This window comes from Balaenoptera ricei, chromosome 8 (genome assembly GCF_028023285.1).
Source record: "Balaenoptera ricei isolate mBalRic1 chromosome 8, mBalRic1.hap2, whole genome shotgun sequence".
In the NCBI taxonomy this organism is placed as follows: domain Eukaryota; kingdom Metazoa; phylum Chordata; class Mammalia; order Artiodactyla; family Balaenopteridae; genus Balaenoptera; species Balaenoptera ricei.
In genome coordinates this window covers 66169151-66188806 of record NC_082646.1, presented here as the reverse complement: position 1 = coordinate 66188806, position 19656 = coordinate 66169151, and the positions used below count along the sequence as shown (strand labels likewise).

At 40.2% G+C, this 19656-nt stretch overlaps 1 protein-coding gene across 4 annotated transcripts in view; it reads left to right on the top strand.

Moving 5' to 3' along the window:
- Positions 1–16220, top strand: part of STK33 (serine/threonine kinase 33) — an 80802-nt gene extending 64582 nt beyond the window's left edge. For all 4 annotated transcript variants that reach the window (XM_059931066.1, XM_059931067.1, XM_059931065.1 and 1 more), the window contains one exon: positions 15410–16220. In XM_059931066.1, coding sequence (XP_059787049.1) covers positions 15410–15619 — 210 coding nt within the window. In that variant the 3' untranslated portion in view covers positions 15620–16220. The remainder of the gene's footprint in view (positions 1–15409) is intronic.
- Positions 16221–19656: the final 3436 nt, after the last annotated feature.

Here is a 19656-nt window from a genome sequence, read left to right as displayed (position 1 = left end):
ATTGTGCCTAAACTGTGCAAACAATATGGTTTATGCTGAACACCTGCTTTCCTTCTGGGAGTCTGGGATTTTGCTAGGTGCTAGGCAGAGGTTGCCTACATGACCAGCTCCCAGTAAAAACCCTGGGTGCTGAGTCTCTTCAAGCTTCCCTGGTTGACAGCATTTCACATGTGTTGTCACAACTTGTTGCTGGGGTAATTAAGTGCATCCTATGTGACTCCTGGGAGAGGACTCTTAGAAGCTTAAACATGGTTTCCACTGGACTTCTCCTCAAGTGTCTTTTCACTTTGCTAATTGTGCTCTGCATCCTTTCACTATAATAAATCATAGCAATGAGTACAACTATATGCTGAGTTCTGTGAGTCCTCCTAGTGAATAATGGAACCTGGGGACCTCCCAAACACAGTAGCATAGCTGCAGCAATAGCTGACTAATACAGGTACTAGTTATTCATTGTGCTAACATGAATTTTGACCTGTTGTTGTTTGATCTAATGCTATTGGCAGTTCCAGTTGCTAGTTTGGATTCATAGGCTTCCATAAACAATAAGGCTTTTGTCTGTACTTCTATTCCCAGTAGAATCTCCTGTGTAAGGCTTAGGTTTCACCATGGGTTTAGCCAGACGTCCATGGTTGAAGGGATATATTAGTGAATCCTTTCCAATCATTTCCCTACTCTCCCAAGCCTGGCTTCTGCTCAGCTCCCCTTAGAGATTATAGCTTCTAGTATATGCTATGTATATTTTCCCCTGTGGAGAACCAACCCATTGGGTTGGGTTATAAAAAATATTGCTTCAGTTTCAAATGGATTAATTTGGTTCCACTCATCTCTTATCCTGCCTTTATGCTATAATTGTCACATGTATTACATCTATGTAATTATAAACCCTACAAAACAATGTTTTAATTTTTGCCCTAAATAGTTGTATTTCCAAGAAATTAAAAGGAAAATTGTCTTTTATATTTACCCAGATATTTACCATTTCTGATGCTCTTCTTTCCTTTCTGAAAATCTAAGCTTCCATTTTGTATCATTTCCCTTCAGCCTGGTGAACTTCCTTTGCATTTCTTGTATTGCATGTCTGCTAGTGATGAATTCTCTCAGTTTTCTTTTATCTAAAAATGTCTTTATTTTGTCTTAATGTTTTTTTAATTTTTATTTATTTATTTATTTATTATTTTTGGCCATGTTGGGTCTTCGTTTCTGTGTGAGGGCTTTCTCTAGTTGCGGCGAGTGGGGACCACTCTTCATTGCGGTGCGTGGGCCTCTCACTGTCGCAGCCTCTCTTGTTGCAGAGCACAGGCTCCAGACGCGTAGGCTCAGTTGTTGTGGCTCACAGGTCTAGTTGCTCCGCGGCATGTGGGATCTTCCCAGACCAGGGCTCGAACCTGTGTCCCCTGCATTGGCAGGCAGATTCTCAACCACTGCGCCACCAGGGAAGCCCTGTCTTAATTTTTGAAGGACGTTTTCTCTGTTTACACAGTTCTGGTTTGACAGGTAATTTTGGTCCACACTTTAAAGATGTTATTCTTCTGCCTTCTGGAATCCAGATTCTCTGATAAGAAGTCACTGATAATTTGAAGTGTTCTTTTCGTATATGTAATGTGTCACTTTTCTCTGAATGTTTTCGAGATTCTCTCTTTATCTTTGGTTTTCAGCAGTTTGACAATCATATTGCTAGGAATGTATTTCACATTTATCTTGCTTGGGATTTGCTGAACTTCTTGAATCTGTATCTCTGTCTTTTGCTAAGTTTGGGAAATCTTGTGATTACTTTTTCCTTATTTTTTCCTGAGACTCTTAATTACTCATATGTTAGACCATTTGATATTGTTCAATAAGTCCCTGAGGCTGTATTGATTTTTTTCAATCTGTTCTTTAAATTGGATACATTCTATTGATCTATCTTCAGTTTTACTCTTTGCTCTGTTGTCTCCATGTTCCTGTTAAACCTATCTGGTGAATATTTAATTTCAGATATTATATTTTATTCTAAAATTTTCATTTGGTTCTTTTTATTATTTTTCTTTATGGAGAGCTGCTTTATTCATCAAATAAATTTTCACTTTACATCATTGATAATAGTGATCATAACTGCTTTAAAATCCTTGTTTGCTAATTCCAATATCTGGGTCATCTCAGGGTCTGTCTCTATTGATTGTTATTTCTGTTGAGGAATTTGAGGAATTTTGGATTGTATCCTAGACATTGGGAATGTTGTGTTGTACCGGCTCTTGATTTGACTATGTTCCTCCAAAAAGTGTTGACCTTTCTGTTTTAGCAGGCAATTAGTTGATTGGATAAAAACTGAAAATTGCCTCTTAGCCAGCAGTTCAAATCTTAGGTTGGTTCATTTATCTTTAGCTGAGCAGAATTTAGGATTCCCCCTTTCTGGCTATCTCCTTTAAGGAATTCCCTCACTATTCTTTGGTGTCTGTGGTTGCTTTGAATTCCATCCTTTAGTTCTTTAGATCAGAGAGAGAGAATTGTGAAAGCATCTGGGGTAGAGGGTGGGGGCACGTTGCCATCAAAGAAGCAACTTTTGACATCCCAACAGAAATAATGGAAGCCAGAAGACAAAGGAATTATATTGTTAAACTGCTAAATGGAAAACAATACAAAACAAAAAACCTGCCAACTTGGAATTCTGTATCTGGTGATAATTTCCTTCAAAGATAAAAATAAAAAGGTTTTCAAGTATGTAAAATATGAGAGAATTTTTACCAGCCTATCTTACTATAAGAAATACTAAAAGAAAAGTTTCAAGGTGAAAGAAAATGATCCCAGATGAAAGTAACTGTAGGAAAATATGAAGGGCATTGGCAAGAGTAAATATGTGAATAAATATAAAATAATGTTGACTGTTTAAAACAGTAGCAATAATAATAAGAACTAAGCTTTCATCTCAATAAGCTAGAAAAAGAACATCAAATTAAGCACCCTCCTAACAAAAATAGTAGGAAGGAAATAATTTTAAAAAGAACATATTATGAATGATTTAATGCTAATACATTGGAAAATTTATATGAAATGGTCAAATTCCTTTAAAATACACAAAAATAGAAAATTTAAATAGTTCTATTCTTATTTTTAAAAAACTGAATTTGTAATTAAGAACTTGCTGGTGTAGAAAACTCCAGTCCCAAATGGTTTCACTGGGTAGTTCTTCCAAATATTTAAGAAGGAAAGAGGAGAAAGCTTATGACACAAACTCTTGAGACTATTTCCCAATTCATTTATAAGGAAGGCATAACATTATGATCAAGTGTATAGTATATTCCAGGAATGTAAGTTTGGATTAACATCCAAAAATCCATCAATGTAATTCACCATATTAATAAGTAAAGGAGAAAAGCCATATAGTTATCTCAATAATTGTGAAAAAAGCATTTGATAAAATACAACACTCAAGCATGAGAAAAACCCTCAGCAGATTAGGGACAGATGGGAACTTTCTTTTTTACGTACTAAGGGATTTTTACCAAAAGAAAAGAAAAGAAAAGAAAAGAAAACCCCTCTAAAGCTAATATAATTCTTAATGGTGAAATATTGAACACTTGTCCACTGAAGATAGGAGATAGACAAGGATGTCCTTTCTACTTCTTTTTAACATTGTACTACAGGTCTTAGCCAATGCAACAAGGCAAGTAAAAGAAATAAAATTATATAGATTGGAAAGGAAGAATAAAACTGTGGCTACCTGCAAATGCCATGGTTGTGTACATAGAAAATCCCCAGGAATCTTCAGAAATTGAACTTAAAGTGCAAGATGCAAGATTTGTATACAAAACAATTAATTGTATTTTTATATACTAGCAATGAACAATTGGAAAACAAAGCTTTTTAAACCATTTAAAATATTATTGTAGGGAGTAGGGGCAAGATGGCGGAAGAGTAAGACGCGGAGATCACCTTCCTTCCCACAGATACAGTAGAAATACATCTACACGTGGAACTGCTCCTACAGAACACCCACTGAACGCTGGCAGAAGACGTCAGACCTCCCAAAAGGCAAGAAAATCCCCATGTACCTGGGTAGGGTAAAAGAAAAAAGAAATAACAGAGACAAAAGAATAGGGACGGGACCTGCGCCAGTGGGAGGGAGCCGTGAAGGAGGAAAGGTTTCCAGGCACTAGGAAGCCCCTTTGCGGGCAGAGACTGCGGGTGGCAGAGGGGGGAAGCTTCGGAGCCGCGGAGGAGAGCGCAGCCACAGGGGTGCGGAGGGCAAAGCGGAGAGACTCCCGCACAGAGGCTTGGCGCCAACCAGCACTCACCAGCCCGAGAGGCTTGTCTGCTCACTCGCCGGGGCGGGCGGGGGCTGGGAGCTGAGGCTCGGGCTTTGGTGCTAGCCGGGAGGGAGTCCGGGAAAAAGTCTGCAGCTGCCGAAGAGGCAAGAGACTTTTTCTTGCCTCTTTGTTTCGCGGTGCGCAAGGAGAGGGGATTCAGAGCGCTGCCTAAACGAAATCCAGAGACGGGTGCGAGCCGCGCGGCTATCAGCGCGGATCCCACAGCAACAGGGGCGCAGAGGGAAAAACGGAGAGATTCCCGCACAGAGGCTCAGCGCCGAGCAGCGCTCACCAGCCCGAGAGGCTTGTCTGCTCACCCGCTGGGGCAGGCGGGGCTGGGAGCTGAGGCGTGGGCTTCGGTCGGATCGCAGGGAGAGGACTGTGGTTGGCGGCGTGAACACAGCCTGAAGGGGTTGGCGTGCCGCGGCGAGCCGGGAGGGAGCCGGAGAGGAGGTCTGCAGCCGCCGAAGAGGCAAGAGACTTTTTCTTGCCTCTTTGTTTCGCGGCGTGCAAGGAGAGGGGATTCAGAGCGCCGCCTAGACGAACTCCAGAGGCGGGCGCGAGCCGCGGCTAACAGCGCGGACCCCAGAGACGGGCGCGAGCCGCGGCCATCAGCGCGGACCCCAGAGACTGGTAGGAAACGCTAAGGCTGCTGCTGCCGCCGCCAGGAAGCATGTGTGTGAGCACAGGTCACTCTCCACACCGCCCCTCCCGGGAGCCCGTGCAGCCCGCCACTGCCAGCGTCCCGTGATCCAGGGACAACTTCCGCGGGAGAACGCACAGCGCGCCTCAGGCTGCTGCAATGTCACGACGCCTCGGACGCCGCAGGCTCGCCCCGCCTCCTCCGTACCGCTCCCTCACCCGGCCTGAGTGAGCCAGAGCCCCCGAAGCAGCTGCTCCTTTAACCCCGTTCTGTCTGGGCGGGGAACGGACGCCCTCAGGCGACGTACATGCAGAGGCGGGTCCAAATCCAAAGCTGAACGCTGGGAGCTGTACGAACAAAGAAGAGAAAGGGAAATCTCCCCCAGCAGCCTCAGAAGCAGCGGATTAAAGCTCCACAAACAACTTGATGTGTCTGCATCTGTTGAATACCTGAATAGACAACGAATCATCCCAAATTCAAAAGGTGGACTTTAGGAGCAGGATATATTAATTTCCCCTTTTCCTTTTTTTGTGAGTGTATATGTGTATGCTTCTGGGTGAGATTTTGTCTGTATAGCTTTGCTTTCACCATCAGTCCTAGGGTTAGGTCCGTCCATTTTTTTTTTTTTTTTTCCTAATATATGCTTTCTTAATAATTTTTTCCGTATTTTCTATTTTTAGAAATTAAAAAAATTTTTAATAAGTTTTTTCATATTTTTTATTTTAAAAAATTAAAATTTTTTTTCTTAATAAATTTTTTTCTTAAAAATTTTTTCTTATTTTTTACTATAAAAAATTAATAAAACTATTTTTAAAAATCAAAAAAATTTTTTTTCTGAATACATTTACTCTTAATAATTTTTTTTCTTATTTTTTATTATAATAGCTTTATTTTATTTTATTTTATCCTCTTTTTTTCTTTCTATTTTTTTCTCCCTTATATTCTGAGCTGTGTGGATGAAAGGCTCTTGGTGCTCCAGCCAGGCATCAGGGCTGTGCCTCTGAGGTGGGAGAGCCAACTTCAGGACACTGGTCCACAAGAGACCTCCCAGCTCCACGTAATACCAAATGGCAAAAATCTCTCAGAGATCTCCATCTCAACATCAAGACCCAGCTTCACTCAACGACCAGCAAGCTACAGGGCTGGACACCCTATGCCAAACAACTAGCAAGACAGGAAGACAGGAACACAGCCCCATCCAGTAGCAGGGAGGCTGCCTAAAATCATAAGGCCACAGACACCCCAAAACACACCACCAGACGTGGACGTGCCCACCAGAAAGACAAGATTCAACCTCATCCACCAGAACACAGGCAATAGTCCCCTCCACCAGGAAGCCTACACAACCCACTGAACCAACCTTACCCACTGGGGACAGATACCAAAAACAATGGGAACTACGAACCTGCAGCCTGTGAAAAGGAGACCCCAAAAAAAGTAAGATAAGCAAAATGAGACGACAGAAAAACACACAGCAGATGAAGGAGCAGGGTCAAAACACACCAGACCTAACAAATGAAGAGGAAATAGGTAGTCTACCTGAAAAAGAATTCAGAATAATGATAGTAAGGATGATCCAAAATCTTGGAAATAGAATAGACAAAATGCAAGAAACATTTAACAAGGACGTAGAAGAACTAAAGAGGAACCAAGCAACGATGAAAAACACAATAAATGAAATTAAAAATACTCTAGATGGGATCAATAGCAGAATAACTGAGGCAGAAGAAAGGATAAGTGACCTGGAAGATAAAATGGTGGAAATAAATACTGCAGAGCAGGATAAAGAAAAAAGAATGAAAAGAACTGAGGACAGTCTCAGAGACCTCTGGGACAACATTAAACGCACCAACATTCGAATTATAGGGGTCCCAGAAGAAGAAGAGAAAAAGAAAGGGACTGAGAAAATATTTGAAGAGATTATAGTTGAAAACTTCCCTAATATGGGAAAGGAAATAGTTAATCAAGTCCTGGAAGCACAGAGAGTCCCATACAGGATAAACCCAAGGAGAAACACGCCAAAATATTATTGTAAAACATAAAATATTAGTGATAGATCTAACAAAATATATGTGAAATATATATATCAACCCCCACACCATGTTGCTGAGTAAAATTGAAGAAGGCTGACATATATGGAGAGATATACCATGTTCATGGATTGGAAGATTTGATACTATTAAGATGTCTCCCCAAACTGATTTATAACTTTAAAGCAACCCCAAGTGAAATCTAGGGCTTTTGCTTTTCTGATAGAAATTGACAAGTTGATTCTAAAATTTATTTGGGAATATGTAAGACTTAGAACAGCCGAAATAACATGAAAAGAACAAAGTTGGAGAACTTATATGATCTGATTTCAACATTTACTGTGTAGCTTCAGTAATCAATACAGTGTGATATTGGTTTAAGAGTAGATAAATAGATCAATGAAACAAAATCGAGAGTCTAGAAAGAGACCTACACTTATGAGGTCAATTGATTTTTTACAGATATTTCAAAGCCATTCAATGGAGAAAGGACAGTTTTTTCAATAAATGGTGCTAGAATAATAGTACATCTATATGGGAAAATAATAACTTTGACCCCCCTAGCTTACACTGTATACAGAAATTAGTTTAAAAGCTAAACTATAAAGCTCTTATGAGAAAACATAGGATAATATCTTCCAATCAGAGAGTAGTCAAAGATTTCTTAAAACACAGAAAGCCCTTTAAAAATGGATAAAATAGACTTCAGCAAAAGTAAACATATTAGCTCATCTAAAGCATATTAAGAAAAGAAATAGGCAAGCCACAGACAGGGAAAAAACATTTGCAATAAACATATCTGACAAAGGACTTGTATCCAGAATATAAAGACAATTCCTACAACTCAATAATAAAAAGACAACTCATTTTTTTAAATGGCCGTAAGACTTGAACAGACACTTCAGATAGAAAGATATATAAGTAGTCAATAAGCATATGAAAAAAAAGGGCAACATCATTAGTTATCAGGAAAATGCAAATGATATCAGGAAAAGTTACAATGACATATCATTACACTCTTTCTAGAATGCCCAAATTTTAAAAGGACTGACAACTCGAAATTTTAGCAAATATTGGAGCAACTGGAATTTTCCTACATTGCTGGTGGGAATACAAAATGGTGCAGTCCTTTTGGAATACAGTTGGGCAGTTACTTATAAAGTTAAGCATTTACTTACCATTTACCCAGCAATCCCAAATGTAAGTTCAAAAAACGATTAGTAGAATATGTTTATAGCAGCTTTATATAAAAAAAGAGCCCCAAACTGGGAACAGCCCAAATATTCGTTAATAGAAGAATGGATAAACAAATAGTGACATATTCATACAATGGAATACTGCTTGACAATAAAAAGGAATGAACTACTAATACACAGATGAATCTCAAAAATGGTATAATACTATGAGAATCTATAACTATCTCAATAAAAATTTCAATTAAAAAAAGCATGTTGGGCTTCCCTGGTGGCGCAGTGGTTGAGAATCTGCTTGCCAATGCAGGGGACACGGGTTCAAGCCCTGGTCTGGGAAGATCCCACATGCCACAGAGCAACTAGGCCCGTGAGCCACAACTACTGAGCCTGCGCGTCTGGAGCCTGTGCTCTGCAACAAGAGAGGCCGTGATAGCGAGAGGCCCGCGCACCGCGATGAAGAGTGGCCCCCGCTCGCCACAACTAGAGAAAGCCCTCGCACAGAAACGAATACCCAACACAGCCAAAAATAAATAAATTAATTAATTAATTAAAAAAAAAAAAAAGCATGTTAAGCAAAAGAAACAAGGCACAAAAGAGTACATACTGTATGTTATTTTGTTTATATGAAGTTTTAGAAAAAACAAAAGTAATTTATGTTGAAAAATGTCAGAACACTTATAGCCCCAGGATGGGAGGGAGTTGACTGGGATGTGGCATGAGGGAACTTCTTGGTGAATTGTTCTATTTCTTGATTGGGGTGTTGGTTATATAGCTCTATTCATTATCAAAACTCATCAAACTATATTTTTGAGATTTGCACATTCTACTGTATGTAAATTATACTTTAATTAAAAAGAAAAGAGAGATATTTATATCTTTCTCTAATTTACAAGTTAGATTTTATTTTCATTAACGCCATAGAAGGCCCTGCTCTTTATGTGGGTAGGCTTATATAAGAAATCTATGTTTGGAAGTCAATTTCTCTTCTTCCCTTTGCTTTTTTTTCCCCCTTCCTCTTCCTTCCGAAAACCACAGGAATGTGAGAGAAAGTGGGTGACCATTGCAAGTAAAACTATAGCTGAAAACTTACATCCGAATATTCTGTCACTTGGACCTTGTGCAGGCCTATAATTTGAATGTGTGACTCTAGAAATGGTTGCTATGGTGATAAACCACTTGACTTAAATAGCATGTATTTTACTCAAAATTCAGAGAAATGGTAACAGTTTCTAGTAATTGTGCACTGGTATTAACTTGCAGGGATATGCCTAGAGCTTACAGGTTTTGCATCCGTTATCACCAGATGAGTTCATCAAGTTAAAGTTATGCCAGTGAATAATGAAATATGTGTATTTAGCCCATTTTTTCTGGTTCTATATCTCCCCTTGCACACATGGAGCCCCCTTTTCAAGATTAATAATATCATCTGGAGAAATCAGGCCCAGGGTGCTGAACTACAAAAAGATGGAACCAGAGGGAACCTTGTAAGGTCATCTTTTCTATCATTGTGCCTCTAGTAGGAATGACTATTCTTCAGCAGTCCCAAATGGTAAGAGTCTGTCAAAGATGAGGAACAACTGAAATGGTGCTTGGGGGAGCCCCTGGTGTAACCATCCTGACTGCAGCACTCAGAGATGCTGTCTAGCTTCACAGTGCTGAAATCTTACCCCTTCTGCATTTTAAAATTGTGATTTTATATATATATATATATGTGTATGTGTGTATATATATACATATAAATATATATGTATATATATCGTCTTATTCTTTATATTTTTAGGTTGAAGAACTCTCTCATAAAGAACCTCCACCCATTAGCACATCAGTAGCCTGTCTGTAAACCTTCTCTGGTCCCTTTATATCTGTTCAGACTGGTTGCAGTATTTCAGATATGAATTCTTCATGATAAATAAGGATAGAAGAATTTTTTTCTTTGATTTCTAAGATGCTTTCTGATGATAGCCAGGTTCTCTTGGTCACTGTGAAATGGTATATTACACCAGTATCTTTAGAGAACAGTTTACAATGATTTTTAGATCCTCTCTTGGAAAACAGTCTACAGTGTTTTTTAGATCCTCTTTTGGACCGATAATTATGACCAACAGTCTCATAATGATCATTTAGATAGACTCTTTCCCCCTAGAACTGAATATTGAAATTCCTCTCTCATCTTTCTCCCCCTTTGTACAGTCTTATGGGAGCTCATCACCTTCTATACGCCTTTCATGACCTGGAAGATCTTAGTAACTTCTATAGCCTTGGCAATTTCACTTTCCATTTCTCTGTTCTATTACTTACAAAACTGGAAAATTGCATCAGTTACAGCATAGATCCCTGGAGAATCCCATCAACTATGAGAGAAGAAAAATAGAAACTTAAAATTTAGGTAACCTATAACCTACAGAGGAAATCCTTTTAAAAATCCTAGAGAAAAGCCTAGAAGTTGGAATTTGCCTTGGCTGTTTATATTCCAAGGAGATGAGAGGCTTGCTCTTGGTGAAGAAAGCTGTAACTCGGCCTGAAGGGCACCGTGTGGGCCAGCCTGCATCCATGTTTTATTAGCATCAGAGAACAGTTTTAGTGAGGGGACATTTAAGAAGGGAGACTCAGTCTTTAGGAGAGCTCTTAGGATTCTGATTCCTAAATAATGGCATCCTAAACTTAACGAAACTGCAAATTAGCAAAGAGAAATGGTAAAGTACATACACACATAATATTTTACAAGGTACACACATATACACAGAAGCTTTTAAGCATTTGCAATAAATATTTGCATATAGGTAAATAGACTAGCATTGATGTTACCAGGGAGTTAAGGAAAGAACATTGTGATTTGTTTCCATGCAGCCAGTTTTAGGCTGATTTTGAAGCTCAATTAAAATATGGTTGACTAAAAATATTTGCAAACAATACTACCAACAAGGGATTAATTTCCAAAATATACAAACAGCTCATACAGCTTAATACAAAAAAAAACCCCAAAGAACCCAATCAAAAAATGGGCAGGGGCTTCCCTGGTGGTGCAGTGGTTGAGAATCTGCCTGCCAGTGCAGGCGACACGGGTTCGAGCCCTGGTCTGGGAAGATCCCACATGGCGCGGAGCAACTGGGCCCGTGAGCCACAACTACTGAGCCTGCGCGTCTGGAGCTTGTGCTCTGCAGTAAGAGAGGCTGCGACAGTGAGAGGCCCACGCACCGCAATGAAGAGTGGCCCCCACTCACCACAACTAGAGAAAGCCCTCACACAGAAACGAAGACCCAACACAGCCAAAAATACATAAATAAATAAATAAATTTACTAAAAAAAAAAAAAAATGGGCAGAAGACCTAAATAGACATTTCTCCAAAGAAGACATATAGATGGCCAAAGACACAGGAAAAGATACTCAGTATCACTAATAATTATTAGAGAAATGCAAATCAAAACCACAATGAGATATCGCCTCATACCAGTCATAATGGCCATCATTAAAAAGTGTACAAATAATAAATGCTGGAGAGGGTGTGGATAAAAAGGAGCCCTCCCACACTGTTTGTAGGAATGTAAATTGGTGCAGCCATTATGGAGAACAGTATGGAGATTCCTTAAAAAACTAAAAATAGAGCTATCATATGATCCAGCAATCCCACTGCTGGGCATATATCCAGAGAAAACCATAATTCGAAGAGATGCATGCACCCCTATGTTCACAGCAGCACTATTTAAAATAGCCAAGACGTGGAAGCAACCTAAATGTCCATCAGCAGATGAATGGATAAAGAAGATGTGGTACACACACACACACACACACACACACACACACACACACACACGATGGAATATTACTCAGCCGTAAAAAAAGAATGAAAAAAAAAAAATGAAAAAAAAAAAAAAAAAAAAAAAAAAAGAATGAAATAATGCCATTTGCAGCAACATGGATGGACCTAGAGATTATCATATTAAGTGAAGTAAGTCAGACAGAGAAAGGTAAATATGTAATATCACTTATATGTGGAATCTAAAAAAATGATACAAATGAACTTATTTACAAAGCAGAAATAGACTCACAGACATAGAAAACAAACTTAGGGTTACCAAAGGGGATACTCGGAGCAGGGGGAGAGACAAATTAGGAGTTTTGGATTAACATATACATGCTACTATGTATAAAATAGGTAAACAACAAGGACCTACTACATAGCACAAGGAACCATACTCATATCTTGTAATAACCTATAATGGAAAAGAATCTGAAAAAGAATATATAACTGAATCACTTTGCTGTACACATGAAAGTAACACATTGTAAATTAACTATACTTCAATTAAAAAAAAATAGATTCATGATAACCAAAAAAATGGTTGACTATATTAGTTTTAATATGTATTAAATACCAAACTGAAAAAGAAATAAGAAAATAGGTACTCATAATGTTGCTGGTAAGAGTATAAGTTGGTACAACTGCAGTAGAAGGCAACACGGTGATGTCTTTCAAAATCACAAATCCATACAACTTTTAACTCAGAAGTTCTACTTCTAAAATATATATCCTGTAGATATATTTACACATGTACACGATGACACAAGTACAAGGTTATTCACAGCAGCATTATTTTTACTAGTTAAGATTGGAAACAACCTGAATGTCCATTATCAAGGAACTGGCTGCATAAATTATGGTACATTCAAACAAGAGAACACTGCATAGCTGAAAGAAGAATGAGAACTCTTTTATGTATTGACGTGGAATGATGTTCAAGATAATTGTTAGTTTAAAAAAATCAAGGTGTAAAAGAGTGTTTACAGTGGGCTACCATTTGTGTAAAAAAGTGAGAGGAAAGTGTGTCAATATATGGATTAGATTGAACCATATAAAATTGCCATTATTAGGCTGTTTTGACCTGCAAAAATGATGACCACTTCCATTTGGTTCCACCTAATATTTGCTTGAAGTTACATAAAATCTCTTCGGAAATGTGCACTGTAAACTGGTAGTATTCGTTGTCCTGGATGGGAGGCAGAGCTGAGTTAACTAGGGGGCAAGGAGGAGATTTTGAACACTGTGAATATTAAATCATGGGGATGTACTACCTATTTAAAAACTGATTCACTTAAAAATTACATATAAGTAAATAAAATAGATAAATGTGGCTGAGTAATATCATTTTCTCATCTTGCTCTAGAATGAAACTGAGAAATATCATGTTCCTACACTGAAGCAACCAAACAGTTTAGTTTAGTTTCCTTTTTCCTTCCACTTTGCCAGAAGATTCTGCAAATTATCTTAAGATATCTTATCCAGGAAGAAATCAGAGCCTTTAGCGTTTTTGAAAAAAAGAAGACAATATCTATATCACTAATCCTACCCATAGAGACTTTCTGAGTATTTCTTCCCAATGACGTCAACTTCTGAGTCTACTTTAACGACTCAAGTACATTAATTAGCAAATGGAACAGTGAAGAAGAATGGAAATGTTAAACCAGATATGAATATGAACACGTTAAAAAGAAAATGACTGAGTCTCTATTCCTATTCTATAGATTATTTGTTGTAGTGGACATGACGAAAAGCATTTCCTCAACTACTCAGATGATAACTCAAGAGGTGGAAATGTCAAAAGAGAGAAGGTTAAACTCAGATTCACCTTTTAAAAGGATTTGTTTGTCAAGTGACTTAAATTTTTATGAATTGAAATGTCCAAGCTAGGGACCAGTTCTGTACTAAACAAAGCAGCTTGTCTTTAGCCAGACACTGGAACATCAGGGGTGTTGTACTCTCACCCTGTTGCTAAACGTAAGGAGTTTTCAAGGGGAAGACACAACCTGTATTACTGAAGGCTAACGCATTTTGTTTTCTGTTTCTTGAAAGAATACACAGAGAATCAACCCAGAAATTTTCCTGAGAAAATGAATCTATACAGAAAAGGACCTTTTTACATTTCCAAATTTACACAAATTAATTTTTCAATGTGCAAAATTACCAGCTCAAGAATTAGCATATACTGTTATAAAGTCATACAAGAATGATAGTCTGAAGAGGCACATATTTAAGGACTGTCTGCAGTAAGCAAACATCTCTTTTCTAGAAATATAGGTACCAAAAATCCATAAATGATCTGAGATTTTGCTGCAGCCCTGGGAGTTCATTTATTCATTGGACAAATATGTACTGCTACTGTGTATAAAACATGGTCACTTGTATCACAAGAGTGATCAAAAAACAACAACACACACACACACCAGGTTTGTTTGTTTTGTGTTACATGTAATCTTTTCACATTCTTTGAAAATTGTTAACCTGATTATTAACTCATGTGTATGCTTTCAGTTAACCAGAGTATTAAACTTACGAGCCCTTTCCCAGCTCATTCTGTGTAAATGAGAACTCGCTGCATCTATAGCTCCGTGTCTCATCCCCCATCCTGCTTGTGCAGGTCTCCTGAGACGTTCTCTGCTGTTTTAGAACTCTATGCCCAGCTTCATTTAATGGGAAGTGAGCATTTTTAAAATGGGTCTAAGGTCAAAATGGACTCTGCTTCCCTCACAACAGCAGAATTAGAGACCGTTTCCTCTACTGTGGGGTGCAGTGACCTGAGAAAACACAATTGCCTGTTAAAATTCCTTCTACTTGTTTCGTGCTTTAAAGCTCACAGAGTACTTTCGTGGCCACCACCTTAGTTCATTCTCATAATAAGCCCATGTAGTAAATGTGCAAATACCATTTTCCTCATTTAACAGTGAGGCATCAAGACTACAAAAGGTCTTCAGACCTGCCCAAGTGGTGTGACTGGGGTTAGAAGCGAGTCCCTGGAATCAATGTAGAGAATGGTGAGCATGTGAGGAGTGGGCCACATGCAGTAACTTTATACCCAGGTTAGAAAGAATAATCATGATGTGCTTGTCAGGGAATCCATACAAATGTCAAAGCTCATCTAGAAATCCGTAAAGATGAATGATTACAACTATGTCCAGATGGACTTGCCTGTGTGAATGGTACCAGGTATTTACTTTCAGTTTTCAGGGCAGTGGATTTGAAGTTGTGCCTGTAGTTTGCTCTACCCCAGACACTAAACAATTCAGTTTTCTTGAAGGTGCTAAAGGAGCTTTCTTTGGCATTCAATAACAGTTTCACAATGTGATTAGTTTATATCTCACATGGGAAGAGAGCTCCAACTTGTACATCCTAGACAACTTTGTAGCCCCTTGCTTCTTTGAATTGATGTGGATTGCTTTGTGTCTGCAAAATTAATCCAAGCCTTTTTTTTTTAAATTTCTAGTCCACTGCTTATGAAAAGACTTCTGTGCCCAGTAAGAAGGAAAACATGGACGACTTGGACATGAGTTACTCAAGTCACATATCTAGCAGGCTCCCTTCAGTTGAACTCAAGGGAGAAATAGAGAAACCCCCCGCGACTTCAAGCCAAGGAACAGCAAGCAAAGGCACTGCTAAATCCATTGCCCTGCCTAGAACCAAAAAGAAACTCTAACAACGCTGAACAGTACAGAAACAGAGCTGCTCTTTCTAGTGCAATGAGGGTTTAGGAGGGGAAAAGGACAATAGTATGCCGAGCTTTTAGCGTTTCAGCTGCTCTGAGCCCTGCCAAGTGTTTGCACCTGTTTTAAAATTGAAGCAGTCAACTCCAAAGTGGGGTTAAACGACAGCCAGCAACAGGCTTGATGGCTTGTGCAGCTGAAATCAACTCAAGGTGTTTTCAAGAGTTGTTCAGAGGAGTGGATGCCCTCAAAGCAAGGCTGTGGGCACACTTGCCCAGTTGTACTTCAAATTCTTACATTTAGGCACAATTATTTATAGGGGAAACTGAGAGCCAGATATGGTAATGGAGGTTCCAAATGATTATGTGCACTTTGCACTAGAAGATTTGTTAGGAAATTACTAATAAACTTGTTTATAAGCGTAACAGCAGAAGTGCTTCAGCCATTCACGTGTGTTCTTGTGATTTTAGGTTGCTGTAGATTGTTTAAGACAGTTTATTTTAAATGTAGAAGAATAGATTTTGTAACTGTTTGCCATTAACATGCTGCTAAATTCCCAATGTATCGATTGAATCAATAAAAAACCAGATGTTACCCATGCACGTTAATTTTTACGTGAACAAGAGGTGACTATAATCAGGTCCTGTAAGCCCTAAAAAGCAAATTTTGAGCTTGGCCTGCTGCTGCAAAGGTAGGCACACATCTTTGGGGATGGTCATGAGGCTGGACACAGGGGAAGGTACATCATTCCTCTTAGTATTATAGGTCTCTCCTTTGCAGCTGGACAAATAGTTTTGTCATTCTAGGTCACACTGGGTGAAGAGATGCTTCCCTTGGCCTCACAGACAAACTCTGAGGAAGCAATTTGCATCTGCTTTTGCTTTATAAAGTAGTAACCTAGTTTCATTCCAGCTCCTCGTGGGATTGTCACTTAGGCCTCCAAAATGCCCCACACCTGGCCAGCTGAGCAGGTACTAGTTGCATATAAATCCCCTCAATGGCTGAAGGTAGTAGACGTGCTTCTAGTGATAAATTTGGAAGACACCGTCGAGCCTCCAAATGGGTCAGAGGTAACACTGATGTATGTTGCCCCTGGCTGAGTAGTTTGGCCAGTATTTTCTCAGTGCCTTCAATGTGCTTCCCCGGGGGAATCTGCCAGCTTTACTTTAAAACTGGAGTTGAAGCTTCTTCAAGGTCTTTCTCCTTCCTATTACTTCCAGTCCTGCCAGGAGCCCGTAAACCATCTCTCCGGGATTAGTGAGCCATCTTTGAGGAGCGTATTCTTTTCACCCGCAGAGAAGCCAGTCTCAGCTGAGTGGAGATTTACCTTTCCCAGAGGTGCTTCCAGAGGCAGAGGTGAGGTGACTGGTCTCCCAGCAGAAAAGCCAACCGAGACAGTGGCTTGGATTCTGTCCTTCCCCTGGGCCCGAAAATGGGATAGTCCCTGTGTTCAAAAATGCTCTTACTTTCATGGTGATACCTTCTTCTGTATCATGTATTGGAGAACTCTTGTTAAATTGAATAGTATCCAAATTTCTATCCATATTTCAGTCTTTTTTTTTTTAATTGGGGTATAGTTGTTTTACAATGTTGTGTTAGTTTCTTCTGTATAATGAAGTGGAGTTCCCTGTGCTATACAGCAGGTTCTCATTAGTTATCTCTTTTACATAAGTTATCTCTTATATTAGTGTGTATATGTCAATCCCAATCTCCCAGTTCATTCCGCCCCCACTTTTCCCCCTTGGTGTCCATAGGTTTGTTCTCTACATCTGTGTCTATTTCTGCCTTGCAAACTGGTTCATCTGTACCATTCTCTTCAGTCTTAAATTAGTGATTCTGCTCAGTAAACTTGAGCAGAGGTCCAGAACTAAGCACTAAGTGAAAGGTGAAGTCATTTTATAACCTTTTAGTACATCTGTACCTTTTCCCACCCCAGCACCAGGCCAGGCCAACTGTCCATCTACCAGAAAATGCGTTCTATTAGCTGTCCTCTGTCCAGACCTTCACTTGATTTACATAGAATCATTTTGACCGGGACTTAGCTCACTTCACTTGATTTACATAGAACCATTTTGACCGGGACTTAGCTCACTCTTTCTAAAGAGAATTTTCGTATTATTTCTATTTGTTATTTATTTGTATGGAACACACTTGGGCCAGGCCATATCTGAGCTTTGTTTTCCAACTGTGTACCTCTTTACTATCTGGGGATCTGTGGCCTTGCTTTCTCCATTTACTTTCATGGCTGTGAAAATAGTTACTCTTCTGTTTCAGATGTGTTTTCAGTGACTGACAGGCCCACTCCAAGGCACTGATAATCACTCTGACACCTCCTGTGCACCACGGCATGGAGGGCTGGGCTTCGTTATGACACACAGGGACACAGTCTGCCCAGGACAGTGCAGAGCAGGTGTTATTTCCAAGGAATGCAAATGCCAGTCAACACTCTGACTTGAATAACAGACAGGTCAAGGCAGTAGGAATATGATAAAAGATAAATGCCAGCCGGGGGCTGGGGAGAAGTTCAGCTGAGGAGAACAAGAGGATGTCAGAGACGGACTTAAATCGCAGAAGACAGGAAAATGGGTTGGGGTCAGGGGAGCAAAAAGATAACAAAGTATAATTAATAAGGAAGACTGGTTGGATAACAACACCCGGTTCTGCCAAACCCGGAAGCAGGAGTCAGAGGACGAAAGTGCTCCTGGGGTAGTTAGAGAGGTCCCTGTCCTCGGCCAGTCTGCATTAGGACTGGCCTCTCGTGGCCTGGACAACAGCACACCTGGGTGAGGACACAGGCTGAAGAAACAAAGACCTGGGGAAATGGAAGCTGAGAGAGGCCGGTTGTAAGAGGTGGCCACAGAATAGTCCTGACATTTTGAGTAGGAATGTTAATGCGGCGTAGGGAGGGGAAAGGAGAAAAAATTCAAAACACTTTGTGCTTATCACTGAAATGCTTTGTTTAAATAATTCTATTTGACTCCAAAATGTAAGTTCCAGGTTAGAAAAATTGAAAGCAGCCAGTCTTGAAAATGAAGCTTTTTAAATTCCAGCCCTGCTGTTGGAATAGAGAATAAAGGCTTTGTTCAAACATGCATTCCCAGCAGTAAGCAGAGCTTTGAAATTGGCCAGGGAAGTTGTGTTCCATAATGGCTGCACTTGGCTGGAGACCAAGAAGCTGTGGCCTCTGGGAAATGACCCTGGGCTGGAGATTTTCCATCTGCCCCTCCAGAACCACTCTGCCCTGCTCTGCCCTCTCCACTCAGAGAAGTGATCTTTCAGGAGTGAATCAACAGGCTCCCTTGGCCTCTGGGTTCGCTGGGATTCTGTCAGTGGGGGACACCAACAGGCACTCAGGGAGGGGAGAGGTCTAGGCCTTGATTCCCCTAGTGCTGGGCCACTGGGAAGTCACTGCATTCTCTTTCTATAGGCCTCAGCTCCTGCCGGCAGCGCTCCCTCACAGCTGTGTTCCCCGCCCCTTCGGGCAAAGACCAGGGCTATTGCCCTGGGGACTGTGTCTTCCTTCATGGGTTTCCCTAAACTCTCTCGTACCTTTACAAGTAGCCTCTTTGTTAGATTCTCAACTACCCCATTTGAGTGAGTACCATCTGTCTCCTCCTGACACCCAAGGTGATCCAGACCCTTGTGAGCTCTGCATTGTTTTGACCTGGGGCAGCTTTGTCTGTGGTTGCCAATCTCCTACCAAATGACAGTAAAGTGAAGAGCACAGAGCGTAAATGGGTTCTTCCTGAAACAGACTGATGCCCTTGGGTGGTCACCGGGGCTTGAGCGAGGGGGTGGCAAGGGAGATATTCCTGAGGTTGGAACCTAGACCCAGTGAGATAAATCTAGCATTGCCCAGCTGGATCTGAGATTGTGTGGATGCAGAAGGCTGAAATTTAGGTCTTAAATTCCAACCATGGCCTCTGGGAGCCTAAAAGAAAGCCACACTTGACTTGTAACAGACAAGAGGACCTACAGGCTGGGACGGGAGCCACCCTTTCTGTCTCCTGGCTGTGGACTCAGGGCTCGG